The sequence below is a fragment of the Python bivittatus genome, unplaced genomic scaffold (genome assembly GCF_059951505.1).
Source record: "Python bivittatus isolate LINGU-HERP-01145 unplaced genomic scaffold, Pbiv_v1 ctg000200_np1212, whole genome shotgun sequence".
Classification (NCBI taxonomy): domain Eukaryota; kingdom Metazoa; phylum Chordata; class Lepidosauria; order Squamata; family Pythonidae; genus Python; species Python bivittatus.
Genome location: NW_028277040.1, coordinates 218916 through 232286, shown reverse-complemented (window position 1 = coordinate 232286; position 13371 = coordinate 218916). Strand labels below are relative to the sequence as shown.

General features: G+C 38.7%; 1 protein-coding gene across 1 annotated transcript; it reads right to left on the bottom strand.

Moving 5' to 3' along the window:
• Positions 1 to 3138: 3138 nt before the first annotated feature.
• On the bottom strand, positions 3139 to 13236 carry LOC148216517 (uncharacterized). Its single transcript, XM_088135532.1, has 2 exons — positions 5732 to 13236; positions 3139 to 3258 (listed from the first exon to the last, which is right to left on the bottom strand). The coding sequence occupies exon 1, from the start codon at positions 8029 to 8031 to the stop codon at positions 7378 to 7380; it is 654 nt and encodes a 217-aa protein (XP_087991658.1). The 5' UTR covers positions 8032 to 13236; the 3' UTR covers positions 3139 to 3258; positions 5732 to 7377.
• Positions 13237 to 13371: the final 135 nt, after the last annotated feature.

The following is a 13371-nucleotide window of genomic DNA, read 5'->3' as shown; positions in this document are numbered from 1 at the left end:
TCATAAGATTCCACTTTAGGCAACATAAAGACAGAAATGTTGATGTCATCTATCAGCCCTACAAGGTCAACCCAGACTAAGAAACCAGTGCCATGTAGGTCAGTACTACTTTTATTGTAAGAGCTATAGGAACAGAATCTTGCACGTCTGAATGTGCTTCCCCCTCCCTTCCTTCATCTCCATGTGAACTAGGGAGGAGTCTCTCTAAGATACTTACTCAAACTAATTTCCTGGCTCATGCTCAAGCCCCTTTTATCTTTGCCTTGGTTGCTTTGGTAGTGGCTCTTTCTCCTATCCTTCAAGACCATTTCTTCTGCCCTCTACAATATCAAATAAGCAAGGCTCCATTCCTGCTGTTCCTTTTCTGACAAATCTCATTCATTAAGTGTAACGAGCTGCCACCTGTTGATCCCAAATCCAGTAACTTTCCTTGCAACCAATATTGATTCAAAAGAAAGTTCATTTATTGAGAATAAGTGCACAGTTCCAAAGCATTGCTAAGACTGAGCAAAAGCGCGCCAAAAGTTGTTTTTCTTACTTTACCCCCCCCCCCTCGTCCTTAGTTCTTGGTCTTCTGATTCCCTCGCTGGTACGACCTTGCACACTCCAGTGCCTGTGATAAGGAGCCATCTGCTTTTAACAGTTTCTCATTCCTTCTCCCCCCCCCCCCCCATTTTACAATGGCAGAACCACAGCATGTAAAAAGCAATTTCTAAACTAGCCATATAACAATCTATTATAAAATCTTGTGAGGATTCTGACATTAAGAAAATTAATGCAATTTCTTTAACAAAGCTAAACTAAATGTCTTACTCTTTGTCAGGGTGAAGATGGCTGTCTCCCATTCAGTAATTGTAGATTCATTCTACTGTTGTTCTGAAAGGGATGGTATTTAACCTCCCATTTGAACTGCTAATAAGGTTGTTTCACAGTTTAGTAATACAACAAGATTACTCACATAGTAAACAATCTTCAGTCAGATCATTGTCATATGCATGAACACAATGAACACCAGAATTTCATTCTTAATTCTATCATAATTTGCACAGTTGCATTTTACTGCAAAATCTATTCATGCATCACATCTGGTACAGACCTGGAGATTAGTACTATACAGATCAATAGAGGCAAATATGTGTAGCTCATGGTTGAACTGTGGAGTCCTTGGGGTTCTCTGAGCTTGGTTCTTTTCTTGCAAACATTTCATTACCCGGCTAGGTAATATCTTCAGTGCTGGAATGGGATGGGGTTTGCTCTCTATTTATATGCTGTGGTCTGCCTTTCTCCTCTGGTAGTTCCTTGATTAGAATATTGTTCCCTGCTTGATTGTGTGCCTGGTAGTAACCTCTGCTTATCTGGGTGATGATTGCTGGTGAGGAGATGTTCTGGTCTTTTGTTTTCTTTTCTGTTGCCTCTTTTGAATAGTGTGTAGATGCTGTTTATCTCTGTGTGTCTGTTGATTGCTGCCTTGTCTCAATACCAAGCTTCCAAGAAATCCCTTGCATTTTTGGATTTAGCTTGATCTAAAATGCTGACAGTTTCCCAGTTAAAACTATGGTTAAGTCTGTCCATGTGTTGTGAGATTAAGGAGTTTTCATCATGTCTTCTGACTGCTAGTTGGTGCTCGTGGATGCACTCTGCCAGCCTTCTGCCTGTCTGTCCTACATAGTGTTTGTTGCAGTCCATACACTGTATGTTGTAGATTACTCCTGTTTTTTCTTCTTGTGCTACTGGGTCTTTTGGTTTACCTAAGATATTTTGGAGGGCTTTAGTTGGTTTGTGTGTTACAGAGATGCCATGGGGTGGTAATAGTCTGCTGGTGGTTTTTGAGACATTTCTGATGTATGGCAGTGTGATCCTTTTCACCAAAAGGGGTAGTAAATAAGTAAATAACGGGGATACATCATTGGGGAGATGAAATATTGTATAGGATGCTTTGTAATTGAAGTACTTTAGTTAAAGGATTAGTATTTTGAATGGATGATTCTCTTTGAAGGAAATTTGATCAGGTTACTCATTTAGATCAGATATTTGAATCAATGAGGCATTAAATAAAACCAAATGCCTTCAAATCACTTTGGAATCACCCAAGGTGATTCAGAATTGGAATGGAATTTCTGGGTTTGCAAAATCTCAGACATTGATGATGATAATAATATATTACATTTATATGCTGCCTGAGTCCCAGCAATTCTGGGCAATTGCAGCTTTCCTTTCAGCTGAAAGGGTTTGAGTAATGAGGTAGGCTTTCTGATATAAATGAATAATTGGCCAATGAATGCTTTCCCCTTTGAAAACCCTAAATTGTATTTAGCACTCTTCTAGAGTGCTGGTCTGCTTTTGTCACATTTTCTGTTAGAATTTGTTCAAGCACGTTTGTTAGGGTATAGAGAATGAAAGAGAGGCTCAGATATATTCGCTGTTCCCGTTTAATATGGTTTGCTCTTTCTTTGATTTCTATATTACTTCAAATCCACACTTTTTTATCACTATCCTTCCTTAACTCTCTGTCTGAAGTGTGATTTAGTCTCTATTAGCCTCTGGCTTCAACCTATTTGCAACTCTTCAGCTCTTTTAGTCCCTCTTCAAGTTCTTTGCCATACCCTTTCATTCTCCTTCTTCCTTCATAACTTTTTAATCATATTTTCTTTAGGCTAATTAGGGTCCTTGTTGTAAATATGAATATCAAATGCAAAACAGATCTCAGCTGATCTACACCCCCCTATTAAGGACATATTCTCCTCCAGCTACAGGAAGCCCACCAAAACTCATTCAGGATGAACTGGGCTATAGCCTATAAACATTTTAAAACCTTTGTTGGTACTTAAGGTTTTTGCTGCAGTTAATACAATTTGTCCCATGTCCTTCAAATGCTATTAAATATTGATCCCTGCAATTTTCAGAATTTATGCTAAAAGTATTTCTAAAAATTTTAAATTATTTTATTCTATGTGTGATCCTGCTAGCAGTAATATTTGGAAACTCAGAAAAATCAGCATGGGATATATTCTTCCTCTTATACTATTCCTTCAAGTACTATATTTACTATAGTAACTTATTCTTCCTCTTTTAATTGAAGATATCCACTTCCAGTAGATTGTAATAAAAACAATGTTTATTATTAATACATGTATAAATAATTAAGTAAATATGGTGAGAATTTAACAGCTGATGTCAAGCACTCAGATCCTTTGAAGAATCCTCCTTTCTGCTATGCATTTTAATCCCATTTTATCCAAGACAACCGGGCTGTCAGATCTGGCAAGAGAAAGGAGAAAATAATAAACCCAATAAAGAAAAAGCACAATGACTCACATGTGTTTCAGTCAATATTAACAAATCAAATACTGATTTCTTCCTCAAAAGCCAGTTCATTAATCTCATAGCTCTTGAGCAAATCAGTAGCTAAAAGCTCAACAAAAGTACTCATTTGAGGAAATATAGCATTTAATTTTAAAAGATAGTGTGTGAAATTTTTAACTCACAGTTCCTTTCCCCATCTGTTGCTTTATGTTTGATGGATCTAATAGGAAATAGTGAAAGAAGTTAACTAACATAAAGCACTGTTTCCTTTTAATTAAATAACCGATTTGTCTCCATTTTAACTAGATTTCAGCCAGGAGTATCTATTCTAATTTATACTGAGACTGGCTACTCAAGGGTTGTGTCACTGTTTTCAATAGTGGATGAGAATATTTTAATTTGAACTTGCCTTTGACAAAATAGTTTGAGATTTTAGAATTTCCTCGGAGATTTTGGGTTTTTTTTACAATTCTTCTGAATGATGCTTATTTGAATACAATCAAGGTGCTAATTGGTGAAACTTTATATGTACTTTACCAAAACAATTTCATGCCACCATCACCACCCTACTGCCACCCTACCTCCATTTTATTTAGTACTAATGGTACATTCTTTATGATTAAGTATTGCCCTGGAAACAGTCTAATAACTGCAGTGGAGTAAAAATTGTTGAAACGGAAGCAAAAAGCCTGTGTGGAAGGAGGCAATGTGATGTAAAGGAAAATGCCTGTACTGCCTCTTTCCCCCTGTGAGAGATGGATAAAATATCTGTTATTATTGACAAAGAAATAGTAACTTGAGCATGCTAAGAGTGCAGCTATGTGAGAGATAAGGAAGTAGTGTTAAGTGTTATGGTTATCAAATAGTGGCAGATGGAGAGGAAGTTGTCTCCTTGTGTGGGACAATGTAAATATAAATTAATTTGGAGCAATCTTTATCAGTATAATGCAATTAGTTGAAACCTTGAGCAATTACCATAGATGAGGTGGGAGGGACCAGGAAGAAATCCTAGAGCAGCCGAAAAGATTGTGACCTCAGAGTACCTCGGCCAATGGGGGAAATGAGGAAGTTTGAGCGTCGGCCTAGGGTTGTATAAAATGTGCTGAGATCTGTAAGAAGTGTGGCTTCTTATTTGCAACGAAGTCCACCAGCCTTTGCAAACGCTTCCAATAAACTTTACTTCTGACTAACCCAGAGAGATTTGTGATGCTTGTTTCACACACCCCTCTTTAAGGCTCCTCTGTCTCTACGTGGGGTGTGTCTGCCAGCACCACTACAAATAAACTGGCAATGTGAACACTGTCATGGAATGACCCTAAGGGGTCTTGACTGACAGTGGAGAGAAGGCTTGTAGAGTAAGGAACAGCCCAGCAAGAGACTGGGAGGAAATGGAGCAGTGTGGAGAAGGGCCCCAGAGGAAGAGGACGCCAGACGAGCAGGGCTTGGACCATCAGCAGACAGTTTGTCCACCCCACCCATGACCTACAAGAGCCATCCCAGCAGGTGTGTCAGCACCACCAAGGTCTTCCAAAACCTCGGCAGGCCCAGAAAATTACAGACACCTGCATTCCAGAAGCCCAGCAAAAGCATTTCAGAAGCAGCCAGCCACCATAGCCAGAGCCAGCAGCAGCAGCAGCAGCAGCAGCAGCAGCAGCAGCAGCAGCAGCAGCAGCAGCAGCAGCAGCAGCAGCAGCAGCAGCAGCAGCAGCAGCAGCTTCAAAGGACTGTTCTTCACCATTGGGAAGAAAAGATGGAGGGAGGCCCTGGAGCAATCCAGAGGCAGCTAAAAAAGAGTCTTGGGCCTAAAGAAGAGCAGTAGAATTGCAAAACTAGACCACAGTTATAAGTATAAGAAACAAGATTAAATTTATGTATTGATTAAAGAAGTAGGAATAGAAACAGAAATGTAACTTGAAGGAGTAAGTATAACATTTGAACAATAAAAACAAGGAAATAAGGACAGGAACCATTGTATGGTAATGGTAATTAGAGATAACTAGCAAGCATAGAACTTTAGAAAATATAAACTTATTTCAATTAAATTAATGTAAGATTAAAATAAAATGGGCTCACAATTCAAAGCTTCTATGAAATTTATATTTTGCACTTAAGTAACAAACAGCACCCATTCTTGGGGTCAGACGCCTATCCTGTACATTTGTGTGTATACATTGTGTCACCCCAAAAGTATCTGTGACAGGCTGGGTAAAGTGTTTGAAAGGGGCAATTTGCTAAGTGTTCAAGCAGCCATATTCTTTGGAAGGCCTGAGGAGATTGTTCTGCATGCTCTCCCTGGCTATCTGGCTTGGGTGTGCCGCTCAAGGGATATTTTTGTTTGGACCACCACTGAGGCAAAGTGGCTGTGCATGCACACACACCACATGCAGTCAACCAGAAAAAGCATTTTAAGCAGCAGTGCTGAACTTACTTTTAACACTTCAAAAGGGGGGAGGGGCCACCTGCACCAACACATCTTGCAAAGCACCTCTGCAAATCCTTGCTGTCATTTTTACCAAAGCCCCATCAGATCTATTGTGCTCTTACTGCCCATGAGGAGATGAGGCTGAGAAGGAGAGTAACTTGCCTAAAGTTTGGAAGAAAGAAGAAAAGATGGAGGAGATGTTCTCAAAGAAATGGGGAGTGAAAGAAAGCTCTGCTTTAGGATAAGGTGATCAAGATTAAAACAAAACACTATTCATCTTTATTGTCCATTTATCATTCTTTCTCACCTATTTCTTAAGATATAACTTGATTTTAAACACCATGTGCTCAAGTAATGCTCTAATGTCTCATTCAAACCAATTGGCTGAATTAAGGAAAATATTTTTTGTTAATTTAAGCTTTGGTTTATGTTTTAAAATGTATTTTGTGTTATTGGTGACCTAAGGTTTTTTAATCTGTGAATATGGACACAAAACATATGCTATCTCAGTGACTAGTAAACAAATGTAACATAGTTCTTCAGCCAGGTAACCTATATTCAACAATGATTATGTTACAAATTAGAGTTACTGCAGCCATGAAATTAAAAGACGCTTGCTCCTTGGGAGGAAAGTTATGGCAAACCTAGATAGCATATTAAAAAGCAGAGACATCACCTTGCCGACAAAGATCCGCATAATCAAAGCTATGGTTTTCCCAGTAGTAATGTATGGCTGTGCGAGCTGGACCATAAAGAAGGCTGAGCGCCGAAGAATTGATGCCTTTGAACTGTGGTGCTGGAGAAGACTCTTTAAGAGCCCCTGGACTGCTAGGAGGTCAAACCAGTCAATCTTAAAGGAAATCAACCCTGATTGCTCATTGGAAGGATTGATATTGAAGCTCAAGCTCAGATACTTTAGCCACCTAATGCGAAGAGAGGACCCTTTGGAAAAGACCCTGATGCTGGGCAAGATTGAAGGCAAAAGGAGAAGGAGGCGGCAGAGGATGAGATGGTTAGATAGCATCACTGAAGCAATGAGCATGAAACTGAGCAAACTCAGGGGGGCAGTGAAGGACAGGAAGGCCTGGCGGGATATGGTTCATGGGGTCACGAAGAGTCGGACACGATTTAACGACTGAACAACCACCACCACCACCATAGGAAACATTTAAAAAGTCAGAGTGGCAACTTTCTAATAGTTATATAACAGCCTCTTTTGCAAATTCAAGGACATGCTTTAAAAAACTACATTTCAAAAGGGATTTTTTTTCATAAAAATTTATTCAAATCCATTTTAATATCCAGCATTAGTAAACTTTTAAGAGAGCCAGTTTGGTTACTGGTTAAGGCACCAGGCTAGAACCCGGGAGACTGTGAGTTCTAGTCCCACCTCAGGCACAAAGCCAGCTGGTTGATCTTTGGCCAGTCACTCTCTCAGCCCTAGGAAGGAGGCAATGGCAAACCACTTCCAAAAGACCTTGCCAAGAAAACTGCAGGGACTTGTCCAGGCATTCTCCAGGAGTCAAGACTGACTCAAAGGCATAAAAAAAAAAAGGGGGGGGGACTTTAGAAATATTTTCTTTTTTTGAACACTGATCAGATAAGCTGAACTTCAAACATATATAGATATTCTTTGCAGTGGAAGCAAAATTTTAATACAGGTCTCTAAAAAATTTGCACTTACCACTTGTATTCCAGATTGCATCTTGATGATCCTTATATTCATTTTTCATGCATTCTTGCACATAGATTTTAGGGTCAGAGCCTGATTTTAAGATATCACTAAGCAATGCAATATATGCTATAGCCAGCTTGAGGGTGTCAATTTTGGAGAGACGTTTTTCATAAGGGAAAGTTGGTACATGGCCTCTGAGTTCTTCAAAAGCAGAGTTAATACTGAGCATCCTCTTTCTTTCTCTAATGTTGGCAGCATGCCTTTCTCTTTTGTAAGATTGATCCGGAATAATTTTATGGTATTTATGTTGCCAAACAGTTTCATCAGACTGAATCAGTGAGGAACTGGCCAATTCAGCATTACCTTCAAACTGCAGAATATGATTACCACGGTCTGGAACTGGTGTTTGCATATCAGGAGAAAAGGTTTGAAAAGAAGCAGGTAAGCAGACAAAGTCTTCATTTGCAGTAGAATAGTCAAATAGAAAATGATCTAGCTGAGAGGAAAACTGGTTGAAAGAATTCACATTGACTCCAAATGGGCAATTGGATATTGAGTCTTCTTCAAAATTAAAACAAGACAATTCCATTATTAGATCCTTTAACAGTACCTGATCCAACTGAAAATTCATATATAGCCCTCAAGTGCATCAGAAAAAAATATGATCATCAAACTATACTTTTAAATGAAATCTCCAGAAAGAACTTCAAATAATTATTGCTCCAGCCAAGCACCTGTACAGTTATACTCCAGTTTGACAAACTAGGTGGATGTGAAGCTTTAAATACCTGGAAGGTTTGTAAGAAGCTGCTTTATTATTTCTTTGATATCATGGCATAATTAACTGATTTTCAACTGAACCCTACATTGAAAACCTATTGATGTCATTACCAAGTTTGTCGCCATGTTCATTCATTCATTTTGCTCTTTACTTAGCATTTATGTAAGACTCTACAGTGAGTTGTTTTGCAACAACAAAAAGAGAATAAAATGCTGTCTTTTATAGATGTTAGCAAAATGTTACACAGCTGATTTTTTTTAAAAAAAACAGATTTATCCCATTATAATGGTGTCAGAAACATATGACTGCCTTCTTTGATCAACCAAGAACACTCAACTCAGGTCCCCTTTATTTTAATATGAAAAATAAAAGGAAGAGAGATCAAGGCAAATCTCTGTGGTGAACAGGAGTACACACACTATCTGTCTTGTAATAAATAGTGAAAAAAAATATTCTTATACTTTAGGGATGTTTAGATTACTGGCTTTTCTGAAAGTCTGACATTTCAGAAAAGCTGAAATAGATTTTCCCAAAATATTCACTTATCTATTATAATCAGTGTAAAATACAAAGATGTTTGTGGAAGGAATGTGCAGTCAATTTAGTAGAAATGGGAGATGTTTAGAGGCATAGAATTACCTTCTATTTGAAAAGTAATTTTTTTTTTTGATCTAGAAATTCTTGAATCTCTAAGGTAATGTAACTAGACGGAATATGGGGAAGATATAGAATAGCACAGGCCTTCATTAACATTGAAACAAAGGAACAGGTCAACTTTTTTAAACAATTTAAAAACGGTTTTAATCAAGTTCCCAGTTCTTCAAAGTATATCTTATCAATACTAGCCCACCCCAAGTCTAAAATTATTTCTAACCCATATTTCTATAAAAATACAGATGCCTGCAATGTCCCCCGCTTGTAAAAGAGATGGGAATAATTCCAGAAGCCATGCTGGGTGCACTTTCCATACATTGTTTTTAAAACTTTATCCAAGGATTTGCCTTTTTTTTTTTTTTTTTGCTATCCTCCATACTGTATTCCTATATATTTGGATTGATTGTAACTGTGCTTTAAATATCTCCCATAAGAACTCCCATCTATCTTGAGTTCCTTATTATATTTTCCTTCCAAGAGTTCTTACATACCACTCTTCTGAGTCTGTTTACTTTTTTTAGAATCCAAATATGTGTTAGTTGCCCTTAATAGCAATAACTCCAGCATTAGTCACCTTTTTCCAATGTTCCTGTTACTTCCACTTCCTCCGCTAAGACTTTCCTAAGCTTTGCTTGAACCAGTTGGCTGTTTGTTCTATTCTCTGGCTGATCATTTTGGTTGTCACAAGAACAGGATAACAATAACACCAGGATGGATGGTGTCAGCCCTTTAAGGCTGACTAAGTTCAGTTTAGGAAACGAGTCAGTTTATTATAGTTTTAGACCAGTACAAGCAATACATCCATGAGTGCTCTGTGAATATTTATAAATCTTAATAAATAGTAAATAAAATTTAAGACAAAGTTAAAATACATTTATAAAGCAACCTAACTAGAATCCATGAGTGAGGTCCAAAAGGAGCAATCTATGTCTAGGTTATAAAGTAGTCTCTAAAATTATATAAAATGTGATAACATCTAAAATTACAAAAAAATGATAATATCTAAGATTACATAGAATACATCTGTCTAGCAGGAATGTGGCGCATCAAGGTCCAACAGATCTTCCATGCTGCTGTGCAAAATCTAGCAATATGTGCTGTAATAAAAAGCAGTTCATCTATAAACAGCATCTGGACATAAGCCAAGTCTGAGTGACCAGGATATCTGCCAATCAGAGGAAGGATAAATCTGGTTCGAGTGTCTCTGTACAAGGAGCAATGGAGAAGAAAATGTTCTGTGGTTTCCACCTCTCCAGAATTCCAGGGGCAGAGCCTTTCAGCCAATGGTCCTTTTTTATATATGCCATCCAATGCTGCAGAGGGGAGAGCATGACACTGTACAAGAGAGAAAGGTTTCCAATGGCTGGGTGTTTCTAGCTGTGTGAGGTAGCTGGCAGCAGTGACAATATATCTGTTGTATGTTGTGTGGGCCTTCCCGAGATTTACCTGATGTTCCATATCCTTTATCCTCTGGTTCAGAGTTTGTTTGGCCTGATCATATTCCATCTTAAGAACCAAGGAGGGAGAGAAGCCCAGATTTAGACGTTTAGATTCAACATCTTAATCCAGGTAGATTGAAAGTTGTCAATGGTGCTAGGCCTTGAGGATAAAAGTTAAGCTTTAACGAAAGGTTTATGGAAGCAAGACACACTCTCAACTTTTATCATACCTGTCTCCAGTCATAGATGTTTATTTGAGACACAGTGAGGTATCTGCTCTGATGAATTTGGATCATACCCTCTCCAAGGAAGTAAAACAAAAAGCTGGAGGGCCAACCAAAGTCCCGTAAAGGAACTGGACTAGTGCCTTAGCCTGAAAAAGCTTAAGTGCAGCTGGGACATAATATCCTCTCTTGGAGTGAAAAAAATTAAGGCACTGGCAGATCTTTGTCCAGTGTCAGTGGCATATTCACAGTGAGCTTTCCTTGAGCCAGTGGCATGCATAACTACTCCTAAATACTTGAAGCAGGTCACCTGTTCTATCTTGTGACCATTAATGCTCCATGAGTGGAGCTTTGGTCTTTTGGCAAATGCCATAATGTTGGTTTCTGATAGTTTATTGCCAGATGATCACTGTTGCAGTATCGGGCCAGTGTTTTCAGAGCACTTTTAAGGCCTATTGGTGTTCTGAAAACCATCGTCTGCATAAAGCAGCAGAACAATGCTGCGATCCCTTAACTTGGGGGGGGGGGGAATGGAAATTTGAATAGTTTAGGCATACCACCATATCACTGATATAAAAGTTAAAAAGCAGGGGGGCCAAAATGCATCCCTGTTTGATCCCCTTCTGAGTTTTAACTGGCTTTGAGAGAAACCCTTGCATATTGCACCTGACCTTAAGAGTTGTATTAGTGTGTAGGTGTCAGGTTCTGCCCAAGGATCACACAAGAGAGTCCAGAGATCAGCTTAGCTTCTTTATTAGCTTGCACCTAATAGAATTTCACCAGACTAACTCTAATTCCCCAACGAGAGCAACTATAACCATCAAGCCCTTAGGGAGGGGCCATTCTCTTCCTCCTTACTTTCATGCAGTCCAGCTGGGGGCTGAGGAGATGCTTGGAATGTCACTCCCCGTCCCTGTAACCTTGCAGCTCCCTTCCAGAATCCTCCCCACTCATGCCCCACAGTAGGGTTCAGGTTAAGTAGAGAAGCCTGCAGTCGATTGATAAGACTTCCAGCTTCTCACATAGTTTGGTCCTGCATACAGAATCAAAGGCTATTTATGAAGGCAGCATAGAGTGAAGCCACATAATTGGTTGAATATTTTTCAGTCAAGTGCTGTAGGACCATGCATTGATCAATGGTGCCACTACCTTCTTTGAAACCAGCCTGCTCTTCCATTATCAGATTTACCTGATCCAGCCAGTCCTTAAGTTTATCATGGAGGTGCTTAGCATAAAGTTCACTGATTATGTTGAGCAAGATAATTGGGCTATAGTTAGCAGGATCATCTCTCTTTCCATTCTTGAAGATTGGAACTATAATTGCTGGGGGATGCATCCAGTGGTGTCAATATAGGTAACCAATTTGATGTACGTAGGTCAGAATTATTTACTGTAAGACTATAGTAACAGGAATTTGCAAATCTGAATGCACTTCCCCCCTTCCCTCTATCTTTGTGTAAACTAGGGAGGGGCTTGTCTGAGACATTTACTCATCTCTCAGACATAGGCCCTTTTTATCTGATCGTTGCCTTGGTAGCAGCTCTTCCTCCTGTCCCTGCAGGCCATTTCCTGTGCTTTCTACAGATGGATTCCAAGTGTCTGAGATAACTTGCGCCTGCTGCGGCCTGCGGACAATCACTCATTTTGTCCTCTCCTCCTCACTTATTTATCACTTAAAAGTCACTTATTTTTTCCTCCACCAGTGGAACAGCAGCTGAGGGTTCAGGTTTAGGATATGATTGCCCACCATCACCTTCTTTTCATCTCCTGACATGCATTGCCTTTCTCTCCTCCATATGTGAACACTGGGGATAGAGCTAATGACTGTTCTGATTGCTGATTGCTCAGCAAATGTTTTGGCTTCTGGCCCATTCTTGATAAACATTAGAATAGTCCTTATATATTTAACCAAAAAGCCAATAGCATTTTGATTATAAGAGGCCATGAAGAGAGTTCAAGCAACCTAACTGATTATACCAGAAGGATAATTTCATATGGCTAATTGGAGCTGGATTCTTCTCAGATTTTATTTAGCTATTAAATAAAGGCAAGTTTAACTTTGAAATATACTTAACCTTGTGTGTGCCCTCAAAGATCATCCTGTCACATTCAGTGTAATACCTCATGGAAAAGGAAGAGAACATATTTCTATAGTCAAATTAGTCTCTCTGTACAATCTGAAGGAAGCAGTGATTTGTAACATATAAATTTATACGAGTATAGAAAAACTGTAAAGAGAATGCTAATATTGCCTCCTTTAGAGTCTGGCAGTCCCAAATCATTTTTACAAGTTAAATAAAATTATTCATCATTTTCAGTTCTATACAAAATGAATAATTAAGGGCTCTTGTAATGTCATGGTCATACAAAGAAGAATGCAAAAAAACTAAATTCATAGGTTGTGAATGGCTGTACCTTATAATGACATATCTCCAACTCTATCTAGCAATATTATATATAATATTTATTATATTACAAAATTGGTACCATTCTCATTAATTTAGTTTACTATAGGCCATTTCTTCTGCCCTTTTATGTTGGCTCAAAAGTCAAAATAATGTAATTGAAACCTGGGAAATTAAAAGTCTGTTCTTTACCTGGAAATTGCAGTTGTGAAACCAAGGGGCCTCTCCATCCCATGGAACATACCAATGGGGACAAGATAGTTTTCTCTTACCCCATTGGTACATGCAGATGTTCCATGTTAGGAAGAACAAAAGGGGACAGCTGAGAGAAGTATTAAGCACATTGTATGCAGTCTGTGAATATGAGCATGACTTAAATTCAAAGATCAAGAATGCTTTGCAATTTAGAAAACCTGATTCTAGTTCAGAAGGAGACTGCAGATAACTTATTTGGACAAGAAGACTACA

Coding starts and splice junctions, on each gene's coding strand:
- LOC148216517 (XM_088135532.1), bottom strand. CDS start 8,031: ATGAATTTTCAGTTGGATCAGGTACTGTTAAAGGATCTAATAATGGAA.